We start from the raw sequence: 26,729 nt of genomic DNA on the forward strand, positions 1-26,729 counted from the left end.
CGGCGATTATGGTTTTGGTTTGTTGTCACACGATGTTCTGCCTTCTCTGAATTGCCACACCCACGAACATTCTTATCACTATCAGCCCATGTCTCACTCAACTGACGATGGATTTCAGTCGGCTTCACACAACGCTAATAAAGAAAACGAATGATTACATGCCGAGCCTGTGATAGAAACGTCTCCATTTCTGGTATCAAAACCACTTCCCACTCTCGCCACTGCCACTAGAGTTATGTGTGCTTCACAGGGCTGCTATTTCTGTCGTATACTAACAACGAGTGCACGTGAATTTAAAAATAAACCGCATGCTTCTATACGTTTCCACACATTAGAAAAATCCTTGGTTAATGTAAATTGAATGAAACTCGTTTATGAAGCAATGAACGGTAACCTTTGAAAAGTCTTGAGCATTTAGACGACCAATGTGTTAGAGATGTAAGTGCCGAAATTTTCATTGCTAGCTGGGAACTTTGTACTGTACAACATTACTTCAGTATTTGCTTCGTTTCCAGACTAATAATTAGAGATATTAGGAATATTACGTTTTTAGGTTGGTGAGTACCTGCAAGTGCGTGTGGCGAGGCCAAACCATTAATCCTTTATTTTCCCCTGGGCAGCGGGTCAGGTGAACAAGTGTGGATACGTGGAGACAAAACGTTTAATGTATACTGAGAGACGTAGTCCACATAGTGGAGCAGATACGACCCTGCTGAAAACAGCAAGCAGTAAATCATGAGAGTTGTTTGCGGGAATACTGTTGGACACAGAGAAAAAACAGCTAATACAAGGAAGTGGGTAAACATTAAGGTACCAATCATCACAATATCTGCACTAATACCCATAACATCCTGTATTACTAATATGTCGTTCGAGTTGCGATTAAAAGACATATTTAGAGTAAGTCATGGAACCGTTGATTTTTTGTAGGAGTTGTAGAATTCCTTCTTCAAAAGTAGTAGGCAGGGCAGGGACAGGAAATAGGGCAGAATGCACATCGGAGAGGAACTGCACATACGTACAGTCAGGAAAATTGGATGGAAAATAATCCCAAAAGTCTTCGAACGGATGAATAACCTCAGAACCAATTTACAGCTTTATTTTGTTTTACTTTTGTGTTTGATATACGTTGTACTTGGAAGGTGTAACTTTTTTGAAATTTATACATATAACATCCACACAAACACACAAAATCATAACAATTGGTGCTGCTTATTTATGAGCTCGTTTAACCTGCCAAGATCTTGACCACTTGACATCTATTATATACAGTGTTGTTGTAATTAAAATTTTGCTTTTTGAAAAACGAGTGCTCGTAGCACAATTAAACTACGTCGAAACATTTTTAAGAACATATGAAAGAGAAATGACGAATAAACCGCTGAATGAAACACATTTTAATTTCTACATGACAGGTTAATATTTCTCACTTTCGTTCCATGTTCACGTTCCATGTTACAATCATTGCTCAGTGAGATGACCATCTACTTCCAAGTCAGCCTGTCACCATACTAGAAATATTATTTTACAATTGTTTGCAGCACTTTTCAAACGGTGGGCCATGGAATGTCCAGATGTCGTGACACAGATCGTGCACTATCTGGAGATCGCACATTACGGCCAGCACTGTCAGCCATGGTGACACTCGGGTTAAGCCAGTCGTTGAGGATCTGATCACGCAATTCCAACAAATTGCCGAGATGTTCATATTTAACTACAGTACAATGACTCCTTCATGAAATACAGATACAAGTCCTTGACATATGCAGGATAATAAAATTGCTGTAACTGTTCATATTCAAGCTAAGTCTTGAGACCAATGCTCATGTTTTATCCAGCACGTTCCAGAGACATACTATGGGGTTCAAGTCGGGTGATTCTCCAGGACAATCAAGATGATGTAAGGCGGGGAAGTGTCCAGAAAACCACTCACATATTCTCCCACCAAGAAGAACTTAGCAGTTGTCGCCTTTATGTGCCTGGGTGAGCAATGGTTTTTGACGATGTGACCGACTCTAGTTCTTCATTGAATGCGTCACCCATCTCAATGTTCTCTCGTGAACACTTTGGCATGGACCTTCATTTACTACTGGCAGCAATTTCTGTCGGGTTTGGGAGCAATTTTGATTCATATGCTGTGAAACGCGTCTCTCAGTCAGGATCTTCTTCCGAACACAGTCCTGACGTTGTGTTCCGTGGCCAGGTGTCTTATTCCACAGCTTGTAAACAACATGAACAGTCCGCCATACTTGACAAGCCATATGGTCATAGACACGGCCAAAAACAATTCCCCTTTCTTTGGTACACTGTCATCTCCTTACATTTTCCCCTGTAAAGTTATGATGTCCGCTCGAAACTTAAATGTCGCATTGATGTTACTGCCTTACGCTCACGTAGAGGGAGTGTCTGCACGGTTCAGCACGTGACACGATTGTTGCGCCATCTGTAAAGACTTAATGATTTATGTGTGCGCTTGTACCGGAGTGAGTAATTTTTCTTCCGATGAGCCTACCTCGATGACATGCAGCTGACTCGCATTCCTGGAGGTCTGGGTTATTTCCTACTACCGGTTATGAAGACATTCTGTCGTTTCCTTACGCTGATGGAGATGAATGAAACCTGAGACAGTTCCTTTGAAAGAAATAAGGTGGAATACTCTCACCACCCAAGGTCTGTCTCTCATCAGATTTTCATCAACGGGCTGCTAAACGCTATTCCTAATTTCTTTTTATCGAAAATAAAAGAAAGAATTTTACCTGTCTCATACTAATAAACGAATTAATTAAATAATTTTCATATTATTATCAAAATAACTGAACCGTGCTAATATATCAGAAAGTCCTTTGTTTTAACACTATTGCAGTGTCACTTGCCGCAGTTTTTGTAAACAAGTAGAGCTTTAAGTTGCAGTTAACCATTTCATGTGAAACTTGAGCTTCTCCCGGCGTGTCAAATACTCAACGAGACGTTCTTCGTGATATAAGGAGGATAAATTCGTCCAAGAGAAATATTACAGCACCAGTCAACTTGTTTTACGTTCTCTAAGCGTAGATCTAAAACGCTTGTCTTGCCTGCGAACAAGGGCAGTGCTATGGTTGGTCTGGATAAGCTATTTTATGTTCTGAATATGTTATTGTTTATTATCCAATTCATCGAATTACAGACTCAATGCTGACGTGAGAAAGTGGAGAGGAAAACTGACAACCTCCTGAAGAAATTATATTTGTCGCAAGATACTATCAAGAGTCTCTTACTGTGCCGCTCCACCACTGGATGATACTGCTGAAGATTCGTAAGAATGTTCCTCATAGGCGTATTGTCAGCAATACAGATGTACCGATGTACCTTGCAGCAAAACGCTATGCTGATCAGCACCTTGTTACACTGTTCTGAATACTGATAGGTTACTTTCCAAACGACATTAGGAATCGGGATGAACTGATACGTAGATTACAGATTGCCATGGAATGACTCTTATATTACACAAAGTTTTGATGTAGCCTTTTCTTCACTTGCATTTGCCTGTCGGGTTCATTACCGTTAACTGAGTTTAGGTTTGATGTTGAGCTGACATGATTGGATACGTATTGATCTGCAGTAACGTTTTATACAATTACCTGTACTACGAGCGGACAGGTGGAGTTGGGATGTGGTACTCTCTCCCCTGTTTCCTATTCTTGCCAATATTTTTATGGAGTATTTCGAGAAAAGTGCCCCGGAGCTGGCGGCGTTGAAACTTACCTGGTTTCCTTTTTCAAACATTTTGATGACACTTTTAGTCATTGGCTACATGGTGGTGACAATTTCTACAGATTTTCAGTACATCTCAGTTCATCCCATCTGCATATTCACCTCACTATGATATATCGGGCAGGAGAAATGACGGTGATGGGTTGAAACATGCTGCTTGTAGGAAGCAAGATCACGGTGATTTGTACCTACTTCACGCGTCGAAATATCGGCAACTGTCGATAACATTATCCAGCCATAAGTTATTTAAACAATTATTGCATGTCTTCCAGGATAGTAAACATTTTTCTGTCGAGACTTCGTAAAACCAAGAATATATTCCTATTCTAAACATGAAAGCAAAATGTGGAACAACATTTTGATTAGAATAAGTGTGGAATTACCCTGACAAAGCTAGCGGATCCTTGAGGATAAGAGTCGTCACCGTAGCTGATGACGCCTGAGTCGTGTTCCTTGGACGGAACGCTGCCAGTCTCTCCGGATGTAGCGAGCAGCGTCGAGTAGTGATTGAGACCGAAGAAGTCGGCCGTTCCTGAAAAGTATTACCTTCACAGTTTCTTCAAGATGTACCAGTATCTTATAATACAAGAAGACCTGTAACACAAGTACGACAGAAATCCATGGTGACTGATAATGCACAACATACCGCAAAAGTTATTAACACCTTACTCCCAAGCCGTTATGTTGCCATTAGTTTTTAGTCGTGGTAATGTATTTCTAAATCCATCGGAAAGGGACCTGTACACTTTGATGACTATCGTACGTAATATTTCACTATCTTGTTAGAAGAGCACGTGGACCCGTAGAGTTATATGGCAACCAGGTTCCCAAGATGATGAAGACCTACCGTCGTTACGAACCTACTTAAAATGAAGTGGAAGTATAATTACCAGCAGACTATTAGTCTCTAAGAAGATGCAACGAAACTTGCCAACAACTACTTCCTCTTTTCCATCTCAGGTTAAATAAATTCTGATCTTTATTGACTTCGTCGTTACGTGTTTTATGTTTCAAACCTAAAACATTTTTCAGTCTGCACCAATTAACAGAAATATTCATAGATGACCATAGATGACGTTATCATTAATCCGTTATGAAAGAATAATTTCTAAAGACATCCGAAGGTATTGTTCCTCTGAATGGCAGTTTTTCATTACTTAAACACAATGCAAGGGACCAAGGCCGTGAAAGCTTGCTTATATTTTTCGCATAGGTGAAGTTTATACGTAAACCTAAATTTTCTCCATTAACTGTACAAGTTCTTTACCTTCTGTCATTTAACATCAAACTGCAAGTGGAGAACCACGAGAAAATAAAAACATAAAACTGGCTGAAGGATTCTATACTGTGGTGCACCCGCCAGTGGAAGACGTGGTCAATCTTTCAGCACACATTCCTCATGCATAAAAAAGGAAAACTTTAAACATACTCATAGAAACAGAAACGCGTTTTCCATATAACAACTCACAATCTACCATATCGACGTTATGTGTCGATCCTCCCGCTGACGGAGCGCTGTGCATCGCCCACGTCTTTCACATCTCAGCACAAGAAGGAGCTCACGGGCTTTAGTTCATCAAAATCTGATCACAGAAAAAAGATATCGTAATGCAGAGTCTTACTCAAACCTTCTCGTCTGTCTGTCCGTCTGTTTGAATAGGCTACAGCGTTTAAGGTTTATTTCATTAAAATCGGACATAAGAACAGAAAAGATAGCCATACATTTGATAAAAGTCTATGCATGTCCCACATCTCCTCCGAAACCATTAGACCGATTTCAACCAAAGGTGGTACACATACCACTGACTGTCTGGAAACAGTCGCCATTGGGGTAAGAACCAGGTACCTATCAAAGAGGTAGGATGAGGGTGGAAAAGAAGTGTACTCCACGACACGTGGATACTCAGATTTTATTCACCCAGTATTTGAGAAGGATAGCAGTTAGTGACTTTGAACAAACTTCACTCATGATTCCCCTTACGAAACGTTTTCTTGCTTACAAACCCCCCCACAAAATGATGACAGGAAAAATGTTTATCGCTTACTATATTTTCGCTGTTCATTTTCGCATTAGGCATGAAGTTTAAATTTCTTACTTCTTTATTACTAACTGCATTCGCAACAAATACTGCAGACAGTGTTCACATATACCACTGAATGTACTTGCAAAATTATGTCTTTGTACGACCCATAGTTCTGGAGATATGCACTGAGATACTGTACATGGGAACTTCCCATTAATGCAATATATTTAAATTGATTTTTACTAACCCTCTGAACTGATATCGACGAAATTTTGGTAACGAGATAGTTTGAAACTTGACGAAAAACAAGCTACTTTAAACAGTGTGTAGTACAAGATAGTTATTGTTTTGAAGATTATTACGCAAATTAGGGAGTAACAGTGTTCTAAAAAAATATTTACTCTTTGACTTTTGAGCTTTTCGTGGAAATGCTGTCAATACATGCTATATGATACACGCTATATGATACATGCTATATGATACGATTCAAACTAATGAATAGAATTCTTATATATTCTTTAATATGTTTCATTTGTTGCTTAATGTACACGTTGTATAATGTACAGCCATTTCAATAGCACGATGCACAGATACACGTTTCTGCTCGTTCCCTCTGCTGGGCAGTGATGCTGCACATGATCATGCGTAGGTACAGCTTCGTAGAGGCGAGAGTGGAGAGCACATCACAAGCTATGCTTACCCAACTGACGTTATTGCATGTGCAGTAGCTTAATCACTCACCATCACTCCGTATAATAGAACTTCTGATATGTGAGTGCAGCCAGGGGTAACAGCTAGTTGTAAATAAAATTGTCGTTGTTTTATTTGCGTACTACATATTTGGAGTGTTCATAGTTAGCCAGGCCACCTTAACACCAATAACAGGAACTTTAGTAGTCTTCAACCGGTGTTCGTGGTGTTTTCTGGTGAAATAATTTCAGAAGAACCTTTTGGGAACTGTTTACAGCTCGTTACTGTGTGATTAGACGTTTGATTCTCTTTCTGTATTAGTCTTTTGTTATATTCACATTTGTTGTTTATTAATACTGTTAATAATAGTAGTTACTTCCCTTGTAGAGTAAGTTTGTGATTATTGTAGTCAGGTTTTTAGCATCTTCTTATTGTAGTAGCGGAACTTAGAAAAAGTAAAATTTTACCATGAGTGAGAAGTGTGGGCTTTGCCGTAGGTTCGTGAGTAGTGGATTGCGGTGTGACACTTGTTCGAAGTATTTTCACTGGGGGGAATGCAGTGGGGAAGCCAGTGGGCATTCTGGTGAGATCCTCTCCTGGAACTGCAGGTTATGTAGCAAGAGTAAACTGATAGAGGAGCAGGAGCGTAAGATCTGTGCCCTTCAGGTGCAGTTGAAAAACGCACAGGAGGAGCTAGATAGGATGAGGAGGGAGAAGGGGGTTGGGGAATGGGAGCTGGCTGTTGGCAAGAGATCTGCTAGGAGAAGAAGATTTTCAGATAGTTTTACTATTGGTGTTTACAATAGAAATGACCAACTGTCAGAGTCTAGTGGAGAGGAACCTCTAGTAGCTGTAGATGTAGGAAGTATGCAGCAGACCTCAGTAGTTACTGTGCCTAGAACAGTTGCAAAGTCGAAGAGGAAGAAGAAGGTTCTGCTGTTAGGTAGTTCACATGGCAGAGGTGTAGGCCAGCAGTTGCAGGAAGTGCTGGGAAGTGAGTACCAGGTCACCAGCATTGTGAAGCCTAATGCAGGGTTGGCTCAGGTGACTGTTAACATAGGGGGGTTATGTAGGGATTTTACTAAAGAGGATCAGGTAGTGATTGTGGGTGGGGCTGGTAATAGTATTGGTAGGGATGGGGAGTATAACATAGATGGTGACCTGGAAAAGATAGCCACTCAGACTGGCAACACGAATGTGCATTTCGTGGAACTGTTTCAGCGTCACGATCGGCCTCATCTTAATACAGCCATCAGGCGTAATAACATGAGACTTGGGGGTGCGCTGATGACAGAAAGCATGGGTCACATTTCAGTGGTGTCGGTGGAGTCTATCAGCAGGACGGGTTTCACTAGACACGGCCTGCACCTCAACAGGTATGGGAAGGGGAGGTTGGCAAAGCTTATAGGTGACAGCATAGGTGGGGTTGGTGGGATCACTCATGGGAAAATTCCTGCAGTAGTGTGTGTTAGAGCTGCACCTTTTTTAGATTGAAGTCAGCTGATAGGTATTCCTGCTTAAGGGAAGTCTCTCTAACAAGGGAATCACTTTTGACAAAGCTTAGGTATCCGAGTAATGAGGGAATTAGTATATTTCATCAAAATATACAAGGTATTAGGGATAAAGTTAGTGAACTGCTTATAGATGTTGACTCTGAAATTATTGGTATATCTGAACACTTCTTAAATAAGGAGATAATTCAGAGGCTTCCTTTACCAGGATACAGGTTGGCTGGCTGCTTTTCGAGGAGCTCTTTGCGGTGTGGGGGAGTAGCCATGTATGTGAAAAACGGCATCGCATTTGAGTCAATTGATGTTTCAAAGTACTGCACTGAAAAGGTGTTTGAATGTTGTGCAGGTGTGGTTAAATTTAACGGAGTTAAACTTTTAACTGTTGTTATTTATAGGTCCCCAGACTCCGATTTCACAGCATTTTTGCTAAAGCTAGAGGAGGTTCTTGGTTCACTTTATAGGAAATACAAAAAGTTAGTTATATGTGGTGACTTCAATATTAATTGTATAAGTGATTGTGCAAGGAAGAGGATGCTGGTAGACCTCTTTAATTCATATAATCTTATGCAAACCGTATTCTTTCCAACGAGAGTGCAAGGGAACAGTAGAACAACCATAGACAACATTTTTGTTCATTCCCCATTACTAGAAGGGCATTCTGTTAGAAAAAAGGTGAATGGCCTTTCAGATCATGATGCGCAAATTGTAACTTTAAAAGATTTTTATGCTGCAACTCGTGTTAAATATAGTCATCAGCTGTTCAGGAAAGCTGATCCGGTTGCTGTAGAGACCTTTGTAAACCTTATAAAGGAACAAGAGTGGCAAGATGTTTATAGCGCTGAGACAGTAAACGATAAATATAATGCTTTTCTAAAGACCTTTCTCATGCTCTTTGAAAGTTGCTTTCCGTTACAGCGTTTAAAACAGGGTACTAGCACAAACAGGCAGCCTGGGTGGCTGACTAGAGGGATAAGAATATCTTGTAGAACAAAGTGGCAATTATATCAAAACGTTAGAAACAGTCAAAATCTAAATGCAGCAGCCCATTACAAACAGTATTGTAAGGTGCTTAAAAATGTTATTAGGAAGGCAAAAAGTATGTGGTATGCAGATAGAATAGCTAAGTCTCAGGATAAAATTAAAACCATATGGTCAGCCGTAAAGGAAGTTGCTGGTCTGCAGAGACAGGTCGAGGATATAGAATCAGTGCGTAGTGGGAATGTCCGTGTTACTGATAAGTCGCATATATGTACAGTATTTCTGAATATAGCAGGTGAACTAAATAGAAACCTAATTCCAACAGGGAATCATATAGCGCTCTTAGAAAAAAGTGTTCCGAGACTGTTACCTGAAATTCTCCTCCATGATACTGACAAGAGGGAGATTGAGTTAATAATTAAATCACTAAAGACCAAGAACTCTCATGGATATGACGGGGTATCTAGCAGAATACTGAAGTATTGTTCTATGTATGTTAGCCCAGTACTTAGCCATATCTGTAACTTTTCCTTTAGGAGTGGTCGGTTTCCTGATCGATTAAAATACTCGGTAGTGAAGCCACTTTATAAAAAGGGAGACATTGATAATGTTGACAATTTTAGACCTATTTCTATGCCATCGGTGTTTGCTAAAGTTATCGAGAAGGTTGTATATACAAGGTTACTGGAGCATTTAAATTCACATAATTTACTGTCAAATGTTCAGTTTGGTTTTAGAAATGGTTTAACAACTGAAAATGCTATATTCTCTTTTCTCTGTGAGGTTTTCGACGGATTAAATAAAAGGTTGCGAACTCTAGGTGTTTTCTTTGATTTAACGAAGGCTTTTGACTGTGTTGACCACAAAATATTACTGCAGAAGTTGGACCATTATGGAGTAAGGGGAGTAGCTTACAATTGGTTCGCCTCTTACTTTAAGAACAGAAATCAGAGGGTAATTCTCCGCAATATTGAGAGTGGTAGTGATGTTCAGTCCCAATGGGGCACTGTTAAGTGGGGCGTTCCCCAAGGGTCGGTGCTGGGGCCACTGCTGTTTCTTATTTATATAAATGATATGCCTTCTAGTATTACAGGTGATTCAAAAATATTTCTGTTTGCTGATGACACCAGCTTGATAGTGAAGGATCTTGTGTGTAATATTGAAACAGTAACAAATAATTTAGTTCATGAAATAAGTTCGTGGCTTGTGGAAAATAATTTGATGCTAAATCACAGTAAGACTCAGTTTTTACAGTTTCTAACTCACAATTCAACAAGAACTGACATTTTAATCAGACAGAATGGGCATGTTATAAGCGAGACGGAACAGTTCAAGTTCCTAGGCGTACGGATAGATAGTAAGCTGTTGTGGAAAGCCCATGTTCAGGATCTTGTTCAGAAACTAAATGCTGCTTTATTTACCATTAGAACAGTATCTGAAATAAGTGACACTTCAACACGAAAAGTAGTCTACTTCGCATATTTTCATACGCTTATGTCGTATGGTATTATTTTTTGGGGTAATTCTTCTGATTCAAAAAGGGTATTTTTGGCTCAAAAACGGGCTGTTCGAGCTATATGTGGTGTAAGTTCGAGAACCTCTTGTCGACCCCTATTCAAAAATCTGGGAATTCTGACATTGCCCTCACAGTATATATTTTCTTTAATGTCGTTTGTTGTTAGCAATATTAGCCTATTCCCAAGAGTTAGCAGCTTTCACTCAGTTAATACTAGGCAGAAATCAAATCTGCATGTAGAATGCAGTTCCTTGACTCTTGTGCAGAAAGGAGTGCAGTATTCTGCTGCATCCATTTTCAATAAGCTACCACAAGAACTCAAAAATCTTAGCAGTAGCCCAAACTCTTTTAAGTCTAAACTGAAGAGTTTCCTCATGGCTCACTCCTTCTATTCTGTCGAGGAGCTCCTGGAAGAGCTAAAAAATTAAGCAAATTCCAGTGTTACATTGTTGATTGTCTTCATTTAAACTTATGACTTGTCACCTGAATATGTTTTTTTTTCTATATTTCATTTTATCTGTTTCTAATATCGTGTTATAATTTCATGTATTGACTCGTTCCATGACCATGGAGATTTCTCCTTAATTTGGTCCCACGGAACAATAAATAAATAAATAAATAAAATAAATAACATAGGCTGTCACTCTTACTATTATCTACACTACCTGTTATCTTTGAATGCCCTAGCATAACAATAACTTTGCTATGATGTGTGATGCTGAGTAAATAAACTGCTGTATGTAGTATAACATCAGCTGCCCTCATGCGTAAGAATGGCTCACGATGTGCTCCACATTCTCCCCCCTCTAAAGCTATCTGAATGCACAACGCATCGCCATGCTATTGTTTCTACTGAGCAGGTCATACAGAGGAGCACGGAAAGGAGCGTGCATCAACGAATCATGCTGTTAAATAATGTGGTAGTATGTATTAAACATACTGAAGATAGTAATTACCTGATATTCTCGGATGGAGAGTGACCTCTATACCTATGTAAATAGGCTTATAAAATAGAAGTTTCACCACACAGGTCACAGTTGATACATATTCTGATTACTAGATTCTGAAATGCAATATTGTCATCTTCAGAGCTGTGTTACCAATGTATTAGAAGGTTTATAAATTCTATAAAACTTTAACTCAGTTATGTGAATTATAAAGCCCTTCATGTGGCACATTGCCATCTGGTCATTGAAAATATGGAAATAACCTGTGGAATTAACAACATTTCGTAAAAGAAGCCGCTCAAATGTTTATGGTAACTCCACAGTCATTGACTACTACAACGTTTACCTCACAGAAAGGACACTAAACTAAAAGCCATAACTGTATCAGCAATGCACAAAGTTACTAAATACATCAGATAGAGCACATCCCCTGCTGTCGAATGTGTGTAAATTGACAACCAGTTCGCTACTGCTGGAGAGATGTCAGTAGAACTAGATAATGCTTCAGAGTACCACCAGGTGGCAACAGTCTCTTATATAATAATATATAATGCAGCAACAGAGACGGAGCTACAATTATCAGTGGTCAACATTTCACACCAGAGGCAGAAAGATAGCAATACTAACTACATACCAATGTTAGATAATGTGAAAAGATTTTTAACAGATATATTAAAGTTGTTAACATAATAATAACGTAAGCTGTGGTAAGGCATGATACATCTCATGAAGGTCTTATGCCAATGTGCGAATTTACCTAAGTGCTGAATAAAAAATTTGTTATTACAGTTTGTAAAGCTGATATAAAATTTGTCAATGTTGTTTCCACAATAGGCAGAAAGTTGCCTAAAACCTTAAAAAGACCAAGTACATAACAAAGACAGTAATAGAACGTTACATGCAACATAAAAATTTGAGAAAGTCAATCTTCAAAAGTGGTTTACATGCTAAAAAAAATCACTTGAAAGGTTTACAGACTTGACAAGTAATCGAAGATCTGGGTTATAGACAGATGGAAGTAAGGGTAAGATGTGGGCTACTATGTGGATAATAACATGGATACAACGAGCCTTGCAATGATTTGGATTAAAATACAAGCAGCGCATGGATAATGTGGATATAAAAGTTAGGAGAAAGAAAAATATGTGCTATTTGATCTACTTCGTAGAAGTGTGGGATGTAACTCAAGGCCAGGGTCATCTCGACCTCAGGATATGCAAGCTATAACTGAGTTGTAGGTATTATATTATTCATTGTATTCAATACTTTGAACCGTATAATGTGCCACATAGCAAGCAATAAAAACAATTTCCCAAATGTGAGGAAGCTGAAAAGTCAAAGAGTATTTATCTTTCCTATTTCTCGTAATATTCTTCAAACCAATAAGTATCTTATACTATTCACATTCTGAAGTTCGTGTCAGTCACTAGGTGCTCTCGTCTCAAATACTAGATGAATAAAATCTGGGCATTCGTGCGTTATGACCTACACTCCTTTCCCACCCCAACATCCACCCTTTCGTAGGTGGGTCTTTCCTACCCCAACAGCAATTCTTTCCAGACAATAAGTGATACGTGTGGCATATTTAACTGAAATCGCTGCAGTGGTTTCAGAGAAGATGTGTGATATACATACATTTTCATAACAATAACGGATAGCTTCTTTTTCCGGGATCCGATTTTGACGAAATGAAGTGTATACAGTACCCCAAGCTATATTCAAATTATGTGCTAAAATCCCTGGAAAAGCGAAATACACCAGCTCATTGTTAGACTATTCACCTTATTCGCCTGACATAGCACCATGTGACTTTTATCTGTTCCCCAATGTCATACCCAGCACTGTTTCCATCGGTGGAAAATTCGCACGCAGCGTTGTAGGGGCAGAGGAGCGGATAATATTGAGGATGACCATAAAGTGTTTTACAGCAGTCCCGTTATTTTACAGCCACACCTCGTGTGCATGGCTTGGTCAGAAGTGAAAACGACAGAAATGGGAGCACCACATGCCTAACTGTCAGAAAAAAAAAATAGTGTTGGGGCGGGCGAGGAAAGAACCATGTATGTTAGTACTGTTCATCGGCAGCGGTTGCAGCAGTGCAAAGGATGTAGAACGTTGATCCGAGAGTCGTAGGCTCCAGTTCTTATGAAATGTTTTTTTTTTCGAATTTTACATTACTTGCACTTCAAATAACCGAAATAATGCTCAGTGTATCTTATCCATTAATGTTTTCATACAAGCCATGGAAACAAAGGCGAAAGAGTTTTGCGATTGCAAATAAATTTCCAAGAAGGGATTGTAAGGCGTGTATGAAATTACAGTACATAAAATTATATACTTCCATTATTTTGTAGCTGATGATTTACACCTGCTGGGGTGATATTCATTGTAACACCAGGGAAAATAGTAATTTTCAAGAGAGCTAGCACACTTTATAAACGTCGCATTTTTACGAGTTCATTATCATTTTAAAGTTCCTATAGAAAAAAAAATACATTGGTTTATATTCAAGAATAGGTCTGTTTCATGGGACAATTGGCAGCAAACCGCGTATAACGTATCATTTCGCCAAATTTTGGCGAGGATATCGGTGATGTACAATGTAATGTGTTTCGATGCAGTCTACTCGGAAAATGATTCCCTTGTCACTCTGGATGAGATAAGAGCAGCTTCTTGATCAAATTACCTGGGAATACAAATAGATATAACATATTTGCATTAGCTGCCGAGGACTGCTTTAAAATCAAAATGAAACTAACAGAATACAAGGTCGAATTCGCTTAAATTAGTATCCCTTCGTGGAATGTTATCATCATAATCGCGTGGATGCCGTAAAGACCACCCTTTCCCGGAAATTTATTTACAATCACAGATTTTCTTTTTCTTTCCCTTCTCATGCTATTTATGAAAATATTAATGTTTACAATATACTGAGCTTTTATTCGATTTATCTTAAGTGAAAATAACTTAAAAATAGAAAATAACAAGGGTTTCAGCATAGTGACTCGAACCCGTGACCCTCGGATTATCGCTCTGCATTCTTTCCGCTGCGACGAACGCTGCTTGTAAATAGTTTAGACGTAAGTGGTCTGCTTTTTTTAAATGCTTGGCTATCTGGAGCTCCCACTTCTCTCACTTTCATTTGCAGTCAAGCTCTGCACGTACAATAAACTTGAACGAAATCGGTAATAACGAGTAGGCGCGGTCGCCTTGTAAGAACAGGAAGTTTGGTCGTGGCTACCAAGTGGACACTCACCCCTGATGTAGGCGACTTCCTCACTGGTAAAAGAAGGCAGCCTGGAGCGTGGCCTCCCCTCTGCGGCGCTGTTGGTGTCCACCCTCTGCCGCATCACAGGAGGGTAGTCGCCCTCCTCACTGAAGATGGGGTGCGCGTAATGTCCCATCTGTGGGATGGGATGAACAGACATACACACAGAATCCTTATTAAATTCACAACGACCACGCCGCGTGAGCTGTCTCTAGTGTGGTCGAGAATTCTGTATATACTTTAATGTGTTTTTGCTTTTTAACTAACACTGTAGCCCTTCAGTGACTGCAAGTATGGCAGGCGACGTTCATCAAGAACAGATGTTATGGATGAATGATCGTGTTGTATATCCTAATTGTCGGCACATTTTACGTAGTGATGTTGGAACAAATTAGAAGAGCGTTGTAGCTTACGAGACTTGCCAAAGATCTTTATGTAAGTAATCCTGAAATTAATGTACAGCATACTTAAATTTAGCATTGGCTTATGACGATAAACTGGATGTATCAAAAAGGACTTTACAACTTTGAAAACGTATAATGATTTATTTTGGAGCAAAATCAAAATACATCTTTTTCTTTTACCGAATACCTAAACAAGTTCAACGTGACTTCAACTGGCTATGCTGTTCTCATCCCATCTGAAGTCGATTTCTTGCCAAATTCGCTGCACCACTCTGGTGTCGTAGATTCTAGCTTCGAGCCCTGGTAAAGAAACCTATAGGTGTGGAATAAATATGGTCTCGTTGGTGAATTTCCAGAAGAAAAAGTCAAGGGGTGTCAAGCCCTGTGAATGCGGGGCCATGCAATTGACGCACCTCGTCCCTTCCACTTTCATGGAAAGCGGACATTCAGGAAACCCCAGATGTTTGAGACGCAAGTGTTTTCTTAGTACAAGCCAAACAGTCGTAGAGGGCACGCCCAGGTCTCGAGAAACACCATGGGTCTGTTTTGTACGACTATTCATAAAGCTTTGTCTCACTTGTCTACAATGTCGTCGGATGCATGGGGACGACCTGAGGATCAGTGTTGTCTTAACAAGCAACCACTTTCAATGTAACACTCTACTACTACTACTACGTGATCAGGCCCAGTGGACCGCACGCATCTACAAGTTTCCTCCTCCACTGTATTCTGTCCATTGCTGCTATCCGCCATTCGTCCACATCTATTGACATTTGTTTTAAATCTTCATGGAGTCCATCCCTCCAACGCTTCTTGGGTCTCCCTGGCGGTCTCTTTCCTGTAGGTGTGAAATCCAGGAGCTTCCGAGGCCATCTGTGATCCTCCACCCGGGCCACATGGCCAGCCCACTGCATTCGTTTGGCTTTGACAGCTCCTGCTATGTAACACTCACGCCACTCATAAGTAGTATGCGTATTGCATGGATCTTTAGCTTACTCTGTACGAAAATGACCATATAGAGTTGTCACATATAGAGTCTTAGAACCAAAATACACTGCAAGCACACCCGGGACTGGTAAGAGTAGCCATCTTTGCTGTAACTACCGTCAGCGATCCCGGTTGCGCGATTCTGTACTAGCGTACCATGTGGATCAAAACTTGATTTGTTTTCCTTCAAGATGACACCAAGGCCAAGTATGTACCGTATTTTACGGGCTACAAGATACTACAGACTATAAGAGGCACCTTAATTTTTAAGCAATTTTAAAAAAAAATACCATTGTTATTATTATATTGCAAAGCCAAAATTAAAAAATTCTTAGTTTATAAAACCGCCATGACTTTTAAAATCCCTGAAAATAGTCTGAACTTTCTTCTTCTTCTCCTTCTTCTTCCTCTTAGTCGTCTTCGCTGTCCTCTTCATACTTAAGATGTTCTTGATAACCATGGAGAGCGTTACTTACGCCCCACGTCTTGAAAGATTTAAAATAATGTCTTCTCTCAATCTAGAACACGGCTGTTTTATTCACTGACACAATTGTTTGATTGTAGATCGTTTTATAGCTCCATTCGGCGTGACTTCATGTTGGGTTTCACCCATCATACATTTGTTCCATTCCTCTCTCATAAACATTTTAAACGGTTCATTTTTGGAGACATCAAGAGGTTTCAGTTGTTAAGTACCTCCTCCCGGAATAACAGCAATCTCTGTACTTCCCTGTCTCAATTTCTCTTTCACAGAATTTTTCAAATGGTTATCTAGCACAAGAAGAGAATTCTTCTTCAATAAAGCACCTTTCCTTCTCTCCTACACTCTGTCAAACCATAATTTCATACCACTTTCGTCCGTCCTACCCTTGTCATGTATGTGAGCAACAACATCTTCCGGCATTTCAGACGGTTTTGGCATTGTTTTGCGCTTGAAAATGATAATTGGATTAGTTTAGTACCGTCAGCACAACTGGGCAACAGTATATTACATTTTTTCATGTCCACTTGTTTTTATAATTACGATTGTAACACTTTTCATGGCAACGGATCTGTTACAGGGCACAAAAAAGTCAGAGGAGTTTCGTCAGTATTCGCTATTGGCTTAATTCCACACCAGTTCTCTTTAGATGTTGAATAATAAAGTGATGGAAAGATAATATTTTCTCTCCATAGTCTCGTGGCATTTACTGAGAGATTTTGGGTTAGGTTTGCATGCTAAATCCATGTAGCACCAACAAACTGCAACCTTAAAGCCTGTTTCCACTGTAGCACTAGCTTACAAGCGTGTATTTGAATCACTTTTGTACTAATTCCAGTTCCATTTTCACGGTGTCGTTGAATCCACTACAATACGCCATCTTCTAGTTTTGGCCAGTTTGCATTCAGTCCTCTATTTGCACATTTAGTCTGCCTCATTTTTTTCAGTTCTTCTTTACTAGCCCGCCAATCGTAAATGGTTTTTTTCTCTTGGTGCAGGGCGTAAATACCGCACAGCCGCTCTGTTTCCATGTTCTTCTGCATATGCTGTTACTTTCAATTTATAGCCTGCATCATATGAACACCTCTCATTTTTTCCGCTACGAAACTAGCTACTAACAAAAATGTTGTACTGTTACCCATAACACAAATCACTTTCAATTCAAGTTCACCGGCATCGTAGACTGCAGTGACGCATCATAGGCTAGACAGTTTTCCGGGTTTGTGGTGGGAGGCTGGAGGAAGACAGAGTTACCAAGCTTGAGAATCACCGCAGCTCATGTTCGTCGCATCGCTGCACTGCTGCTGCCAGTTGAATCCAATGCTGCCAGTTATATGTAGGTTTCCCGCGACATCGAATATACGTCCTTTCGTAAGACTGGAGAGAATTTTAAATCCAGCATTGCTCATTTTTATATTAATTTCGTTTATAAGACGTACCTGAATTTTTGAGACAATTTTTTTTATGGAAAAAGGTCGTCTTATAGTCAGCAAAATACGTTGAATCGTATGCACTAGTCCGTAAGAATTTTCAAGTTTGTATGGTTCTTTTTCACATTCCTTCTCTACTGTGGATAGAGATTCGTGATGCAATGTGATTTTTTTACTTTTTTATGATAAATGGTGCAAGATGTCCGAGAAAAATAGGGATAAGCTATAGGGAGAGACGGGTAATTTACACTACCGGCCATTAAAATTGCTACACCACGAAGATGACGTGCTACAGACGCGAAATTTAACCGACAGGAAGAAGATGCTGTGAAATGCAAATGATTAGCTTTTCAGAGCATTCACACAAGGCTGACACCGGTGGCGACACCTACAACGTGCTGACATGAGAAAAGTTTCCAACCGATTTCTCATACACCAACAGCATTTGACCGGCGTTGCCTGGTGAAACGTTGTTGTGAAGCCTCGTGTACGGAGGAGAAATGCGTACCATCACGTTTACGACTTTGATAAAGGTCGGATTTTAGCCTATCGCGATTGCGGTTTATCGTGTCGCGACATTGCTGCTCGCGTTGGTCGAGATCCAATGAGTGTTAGCAGAATATGGAACCGGTGGGTTCAGGAGGGTAATGCGGAACGCTGTGCTGGATCCCAACGGCATCGTATCACTAGCAGTTGAGATGACAGGCAACTTATCCGCATGCCTGTAACGGATCGTGCAGCCACGTCTCGATCCCTGAGTCAACAGATGGGGACGTTTGGAAGACCTTCTGCACAAACAGTTCGACGAATTTTGCAGCAGCATGGACTATCAGCTCGGAGACCGTGGCTGCGGTTACCCTTGAAGCTGCATCACAGACAGGAGCGCCTGCGATGGTGTGCTCAACGACGAACCTGGGTACACGAATGGCAAAACATCATTTTTTTCGGATGAATCCAGATTCTATTTACAGCATCATGATGGTCGCATCCGTGTTTGGCGACATCGCGGTGAACGCACATGGGGAAGCGTGTATTCGTCATCGCCATACTGGCGTATCACCCGGTGTGATGGTATGGGGTGCTATTGGTTACACGTCTTGGTGACCTCTTGTTCGCATTGACGGTGCGAGTGGATGACAATAAGAGTGGATGACAAGGACTAAGTGCTAGGATTGAAAAGGGTTGAAGACAGGGATGCAGTCTTTCGATCCTACTGTTCAATCTGTACACTGAAGAAGGAACGATGGGAAATGAAAGAAAGGTTAAGAGTGGAATTAAAATTCATGGTGAAAGTGTATTAATGGTACGATTCGCTGATGACAATTTTATTCTGAGTGAAAGTGAGGAAGAATTGCATGGTTGCCGAATGGAATAAACAGTCTAATGAGTACATAATATGGATTAAGAGTAAACCGAAGAAAGAGAAAGTAATAAGAAGTAGCATACAAGAGGACAGCGAGAAATTTGAAATCAGGATTGATTGCCATGAAGTAGATGAAAGAATTCTACTACCTAGGCAACAAAATAACCTATAACAGAAGGAGCATGGAGGACATCAAAAGCAGACTAGCACTGGGAAAAAGGGCATTCCTTGCTAAGAGAAGTCTGCTAGTATCAAAAATAGGCGTTAACTTGAGGGAGAAATTTCTGAGACTGTCCCTTTGGAGCACAGCATCGTACAACACTGAAACATGGACTGTGGGAAAACCGGAACACAAGAAATGGTTCAAATGGCTCTGAGCACTATGGGACTTAACTGCAGTGGTCATCAGTCCCCTAGAACTTAGAACTACTTAAACCTAACTAACCTAAGGACATCACACACATCCATGCCCGAGGCAGGATTCCTACCTGCGACCGTAGCGGTCGCGCGGTTCCAGACTGTAGCGCCTAGAACCGCTCGGCCACACCGGCCAGCTAGGCATCGTTGTAATTCTGATTATTTCACTGTGTATAACAGGACTACAGCCTTTATTAACTGAGGCTGAGCTTCCAGCGTATTCTATGGGATAATTTTATTTGATTCACCGCGTCCATTGGCAAAAAGTGCAATCCTCTGCTTGCCATAATTTAAGTGTTAGTGTATTCATAGTATATTTTGTGAAGTGGAATTCTATTAGCCTTTCTCTTTATTATACTATAAAGTCATTATCTGATAGCAAAATTTCTGATTGGTAACGCTTTTGTTCTTTAGTGTTGCGCAATTACTGTGAGTTTAAATTGCCTGTTACTATCTCTTTCGTTTGACGTCTATGAGGAACCGTTGTCTTGTCATTAAATCCTTGCTGTTATTCTGGATATACAGGTGATCGACTCAAAATTAAACTTAGCAATAGCAATGTATTTTTCATTAAGCGTATTACCGAGAAGAGGGGGGTGGGGTGAATATATTACACCATCACAAAAAAAATTCGTTATATGTTGTTAACTTTCATTAACAACACCCTCTTTATACGGTACTGAAGCACGAATATGGTCCAGAAACTGAAAATATCTTTTAACGGAGTCCTAGCAGTACCAACGTATGTTCTGCAGTGTGTACGCGAAGAGGAGGGGTTCTTTATGACCCACGACACTTTTTTTAAGATATATGGATGTCTAAGAAGGATCGTGGATTTGAAAATATGAATGTCATATCCGTTGTGAAATGTCACATTTAGTACTATAATTTATGTTGCACTGAAAAATTCAATATAATTACAGAATCTGGTATAATAAATTGATAAATACAATGAATACTTTTTCATAATTTTAAAATATAAAGTACATGAGTACATCACAATTTTTTTCAAAGGGTGAGCGTAATGTATCGAGAGATCAAAAAGTCAGTATAAATTTGAAAACTTTATAATAAATCACGGAATAATGTAGATAGAGAGGCAAAAATTGACACGCGTGCTTGGAATGACATGGGGTTTTATTAGAACCAGAAAAAAGCAAAGTTCACAAAATGTCCGACTGATGGCGTTGGACAGCAAAACTGCTACCGTGACGGGTGAGAGGTACGCCGATATGCTACAGAATCGCATCATCCCCAGCCTGGCTGATAAACACCTGCTGTAACGTACGATATTTATGCAGGATGGCGCTCCACCCCATATTGCTAGACGCGTGAAAGATCTCTTGCGCGCGTCGTTTTGGTGATTATCTTGTGCTTACCCGCCACTTTCGTCATGCTTGGCCTCCCAGGTCCCCAGACCTCAGTCCGTGCGATTATTGGCTTTGGGGTTACCTGAAATCGCAAGTGTATCGTGATCGACCGACATCTCTAGGGATGCTGAAATACAACATCCGACGCCAATGCCTCACCATAACTCCGGACATGTTTTACTGTGCTGTTCGCAACATTATTCCTCGACTACAGCTATTGTTGAGGAATGATGGTGGACATATTGAACATTTCCTGTACAGAACATCACCATTGCTTTGTCTTACTTTGTTATGCTAATGATTGCTATTCTGATCAGATGAAGCTCCATCTGTCGGACATTTTTTGAACTTTTGTATTTTTTTTGTTCTAATAAAACGCCATGTCATTCAAAGCATTTTTTTGTACCTCTCTATCTACATTATTCAGTGATTTATTCAGTTTTCAAATTTATACTGACTTTTTGATCACCCGGTACATGGGCGTAATGTGCACCTCTCCTCCTGGTGTTGCGAGAGCTAAAATCATTTTAATGCAATTGTGTTAACTGAGTGTTTATGTAGTTTACTTCCTCCCCCCCCCCACCACCCCCCCACCCCTCCCCCCCATGAACCATGGACCTTGCCGCTGGTGGGGAGGCTTGCGTGCCTCAACGATAGAGATAACCGTACCGTAGGTGCAACCACAACAGAGGGGTATCTGTTGAGAGGCCAGACAAACGTATGATTCCTGAAGAGGGGCAGCAGCTTTCTCAGTAGTTGCAGGGGCAACAGTCTGGCTGATTGACTGACCTGGCCATGTAACACTAACCAAAACGGCCTTGCTGTGCTGGTTCAGCGAACGTCTGAAAGCAAGGGGAAACTACAGCCGTAATTTTTCCCGAGGGCATGCAGCTTTACTGTATGGTTAAATAATGATGGCGTCCTTCTGGATAAAATATTCCGGAGGTAAAAATAGTTCCCCATTCCGATCTCCGGGAGGAGACTACTAAAGAGGACGTCGTTATCAGGAGAAAGAAAACTGGCGTTGTACGGATCGGAGAGTGGAATGTCAGATCCCTTAATTGGGCAGGTAGGTTAGAAAATTTAAAAAGGGAAATGAATAGGTTAAAGTTAGATATAGTGGGAATTAGTGAAGTTCGGTGGCAGGAGGAACAAGACTTCTGATCAGGTGAATACAGGGTTATAAATACAAAATCAAATAGGGATAATGCAGGAATAGGTTTAATAATGAAAAAAATAGGAGTGCGGGTAAGCTACTACAAACAGCATAGTGAACGTATTATTGTGGCCAAGATAGACACGAAGCCCATGCCTACTACAGTAGTACAAGTTTAGGTGCCAACTAGCTCTGCAGATGACGAAGAAATTGACGAAATGTATGATGAGATAAAAGAAATTATTCAGGTAGTGAAGGGAGGCGAAAATTTAATAGTCATCGGTGCCTGGAATTCGAGAGTAGGAAAAGGGAGAGAAGGAAACATAGTAGGTGAATATGGATTGGGAGTAAGAAATGAAAGAAGAAGCCGTCTGGTAGAATTTTGCACAGAGCATAACTCAGTCATAGCTAACACTTGGTTCAAGAACCATAAAAGAAGGTTGTATACATGGAAGAATCCTGGAGATACTATAAGGTATCAGATAGATTATATAATGGTAAGACAGAGATTTAGAAACCAGGTTTTAAATTGTAAGAAATTTCCAGGGGCAGATGTGGACTCTGACCACAATCTATTGGTTATGAACTGTAGATTAAAACTGAAGAAATTGCAAAAAGGTGGGAATTTAAGGAGATGGGACCTGGATAAACTGACTACACCAGAGGTTGTACAGAGTTTAAGGGAGAATATAAGGGAACAATTGACAGGAATGGGGGAAGAAATACAGTAGAACAAGAAAGGGTAGCTCTGAGGGATGAAGTAGTGAAGGCAGCACAGGATCAAGTAGGGAAAAATGACGAGGGCTAGTAGAAATCCTTGGGTAACAGAAGAAATATTGAATTTAATTGATGAAAGGAGAAAATATAAAATGCAGTAAATGAAGCAGGCATAAAGGAATACAAACGTCTCAAAAATGAGATCGACAGGAAGTGCAAAATGGCTAAGCTGGCATGGCTAGAGGACAAATGTAAGTATGTAGAGGCTTATCTCACTAGGGGTAAGATAGATACTGCCTACAGGAAAATTAAAGAGACCTTTGGAGATAAGAGAACCACTTGTATCAACATCAAGATCTCAGATGGAAACCCAGTTCTAAGCAAAGAAGAGAAAGCAGATGGGTGGAAGGAGTATATAGAGGGTCTATACAAGGGCGATGTACTTGAGGACAATATTATGGAAATGGAAGAGAATGTAGAGGAAGATGAAAGGGGAGATATGATACTGCGTGAAGTGTTTGACAGAGCACTGAAAGACCTGAGTCGAAACAAGGCCCCGGGAGTAGACAACATTCCATTAGAACTACTGACGGCCTTGGTAGAGCCAGTCCTGACAAAACTCTACCATCCGGTGAGCAAGATGTACGAGACAGGCGAAATACCCTCAGACTTCAAGAAGAATATAATTATTCCAATCGCAAAGAAAGCAGGTGTTGACAGATGTGAAAATTACTGAACTATCAGTTTAATAAGTCACAGCTGCAAAATACTAACGCGAATTCCTTACAGACGAATGGAAAAACTGGTAGAAGCCGACCTCGGGGAAGATCAGTTTGGATTAAGTAGAAATGTTGGAACACGTGAGGAAATACTGACCTTACGATTTATCTTAGAAGAAAGAGTAAGGAAAGGCAAACCTACATTTCTAGCATTTGTAGACTTAGAGAAAGCTTTTGACAATGTTGACTGGAATACTCTCTTTCAAATTCTAAAGGTGGAAGGGGTAAAATACAGAAACCAGATGGCAGTTATAAGAGTCGAGGGGCATGAAAGGGAAGCAGTGGTTGGGAAGGGAGTGAGACAGGGTTGTAGCCTCTCCCCGATGTTATTCAATCTGTATATTGAGCAAGCAGTAAAGGAAAGTAAAGCAAAATTCGGAGTAGGTATTAAAATCCATGGAGAAGAAATAAAAACTTTGAGGTTCGCCGATGACATTGTAATTCTGTCAGAGACAGCAAAGGACTTGGAAGAGCAGTTGAACGGAATGGACACTGTCTTGAAAGGACGATATAAGATGAACATCAACAAAAGCAAAACGAGGATAATGGAATGTAGTCGAATTAAGTCGGGTGATGCTGAGGGAATTAGATTAGGAAATGAGACACTTAAAGCAGTAAATGAGTTTTGCTATTTGCGGAGCAAAATAACTGATGATGGTCGAAGTAGAGAGGATATAAAATAATGTAGACTGGCAATGGCAAGGAAAGCGTTTCTGAAGAAGAGAAATTTGTTAACATCGAGTATTGATTTAAGTGTCAGGAAGTCGTCTCTGAAAGTATTTGTATGGAGTGTAGCCAAGTATGGAAGTGGAACATGGACGATAAATTGCTTGGACAAGAAGAGAATAGAAGCTTTCGAAATGTGGTGTTACAGAAGAATGTTGAAGATTGGGTTGGTAGATAACGTAACTAATGAGGAGGTATTGAATAAGATAGGGGAGAAGAGAAGTTTGTGGCACAACTTGACTAGAAGAAGGGACCGGTTGGTAGGACATGTTCTGAGGCATCAAGGGATCACAAATTTAGCATTGGAGGGCAGCGTGGAGGGTAAAAATCGTAGAGGAAGACCAAGAGATGAACACACTAAGCAGATTCAGAAGGATGTAGGTTGCAGTAGGTACTGGGAGATGAAGAGGCTTGCACAGGATAGAGTAGCATGGAGAGCTGCATCAAACCAGTCTCAGGACTGAAGACCACAACAACAACAACATGTAGTTTACTAAATAAAAAATTGAAAGCATACGTTCACGCACAGCTTAAATCAGTCCTACCACAATTACAAATGCAGTAACCTGGTGTGACTGCTTTAGTCATCAACACCAGTCTGATGCCCAATGTGCCAGGCAGCAATAAGCGAACAGGGAGCGCCTTGCTACTGAGAAATCATTGCTGTTCAAGATAGCTGCACGCCACAACTGACGCCCTCGCAGGGCGATGTATCTAAAAGCAAATAGCATGGCCAATGCAATGATAAAAAGTAAATACCATATATTAAAATACGTGTAGTTTATGCAGGATGAAGTACTCAGCTTTGAGTGATGAAGGATGTGTGGATCTGTATTGCAAGTCCTAAATGCTTTTCTAACCTAAAACTTTGGAAGAGAACTTTCTAATCTACACTTCACTGTAGACTACCGCGTCTTACAGTCTGTGAGATAGGCTCTCATTTGAATATCACTTACAAATTCGGCGGCTACTGCCTTACAGTCACGCGTTTATAACTGCTAGCTACAACGGCAGCGTCAGAGGGCAGTGAATGTATGCACCTGTTAATGGTGAACTTATGAATCGTACTTTTATTTTCACGAGTTCGTCTTGATCCCATAGATTTCTTTACACTTTATGACCGGTTTCGACTTATCGCCATCTTCAGATCGTTAAAATATTCTGACATAAATAATCGTCAAGTTAAACATGTTTGATTTGACGATGATTTATATCAAAATATTTTCACGATCTGAAGATGGAGATAAGCCGAAACTGATCATAAAGTGTAAAGAAACCTATATGACCAAGACGGACTTGTGAAAATAAAAGTGCTAAAAATAAAATGATCGCGGACTCATATACAGTCTTTATGTCTTCAGTTGTAATGAATCGTAGCTGGCCAAGTTTTGCTGCATGCCGCATTTATCACCGAAAGTCATAATAATCCGCATCTCTTTGGCGAAAGCAGCGTCCTCTGTCCAACTAACCAGGCTGTAGGTGGAAGGAGTGGACCCATTGGAGGTTCTGTGGAGGAAGCCTAAATAGGTTCCGATTTATGGGCGACAAAAATGATTAATAGGAACTGAGTGGAACCTGACGTAGAGAGTGCTTGCTTCTTGACACCTTCAGGTGATATCAGTTTGTACTGTGTGACTCCGTACACGCCATCAACCACTGGTCGTCATCGCACTAACAGCATATGCTGCAACCAGTGAAGTAGTGTGAGTACACTTAAGCTGACGATGCAGCGAGGTCGCTATGTCACGGACTGCAGAATGGGATTTTGGTCCGATGATAATCACTAGCTGGTCGAAACTGTGTACTTAAAGTGGCCGCCTAAACACTACTCCACGCTCGTAGGAAAATATGAACGTCATATTCGAAACTCAGAAGCTTTTATACAGAGTCTGAAGACTTCGCGTATTGAATCAAGCGACGTGTTAGTGAGTTTCGATGTTGTCTCTCTGTTCACACGAATACCTGCGGGGATTCACTTCAGCTTGTGAGAACTAAGTAGGAGAAGGACATCTTACATTTATTGAAACATGTACTTACCTCCACCTAACTTTTATTTAATCCGGCCAGAGTGGCCGAGCGGTTCTAAGCACTACAGTCTGGAACCGCGCGACCGTGCGTGATGTCCTTAGGTTAGTTAGGTTTAAGCAGTTCTAAGTTCTAGGGGACTGATGACCTCAGAAGTTAAGTCTCATAGTGCTCAGAGCCATTTTTTTAT

General features: G+C 40.4%; 1 protein-coding gene across 1 annotated transcript in view; it reads right to left on the reverse strand.

Annotated features, from left to right (window-relative positions):
- LOC126199002 (myrosinase 1-like) overlaps window positions 1–26,729 on the reverse strand; it is a 122,494-nt gene that overhangs the window by 23,098 nt on the left and 72,667 nt on the right. Inside the window, exons 7-8 of the mRNA XM_049935681.1 lie at window positions 14,673–14,820; window positions 4,134–4,282 (exon numbers count right to left, since the gene is read on the reverse strand). Of these exons, the coding sequence (XP_049791638.1) occupies window positions 4,134–4,282; window positions 14,673–14,820 (297 nt within the window). The remainder of the gene's footprint in view (window positions 1–4,133; window positions 4,283–14,672; window positions 14,821–26,729) is intronic.

This window comes from Schistocerca nitens, chromosome 8 (genome assembly GCF_023898315.1).
Source record: "Schistocerca nitens isolate TAMUIC-IGC-003100 chromosome 8, iqSchNite1.1, whole genome shotgun sequence".
Lineage (NCBI taxonomy): Eukaryota > Metazoa > Arthropoda > Insecta > Orthoptera > Acrididae > Schistocerca > Schistocerca nitens.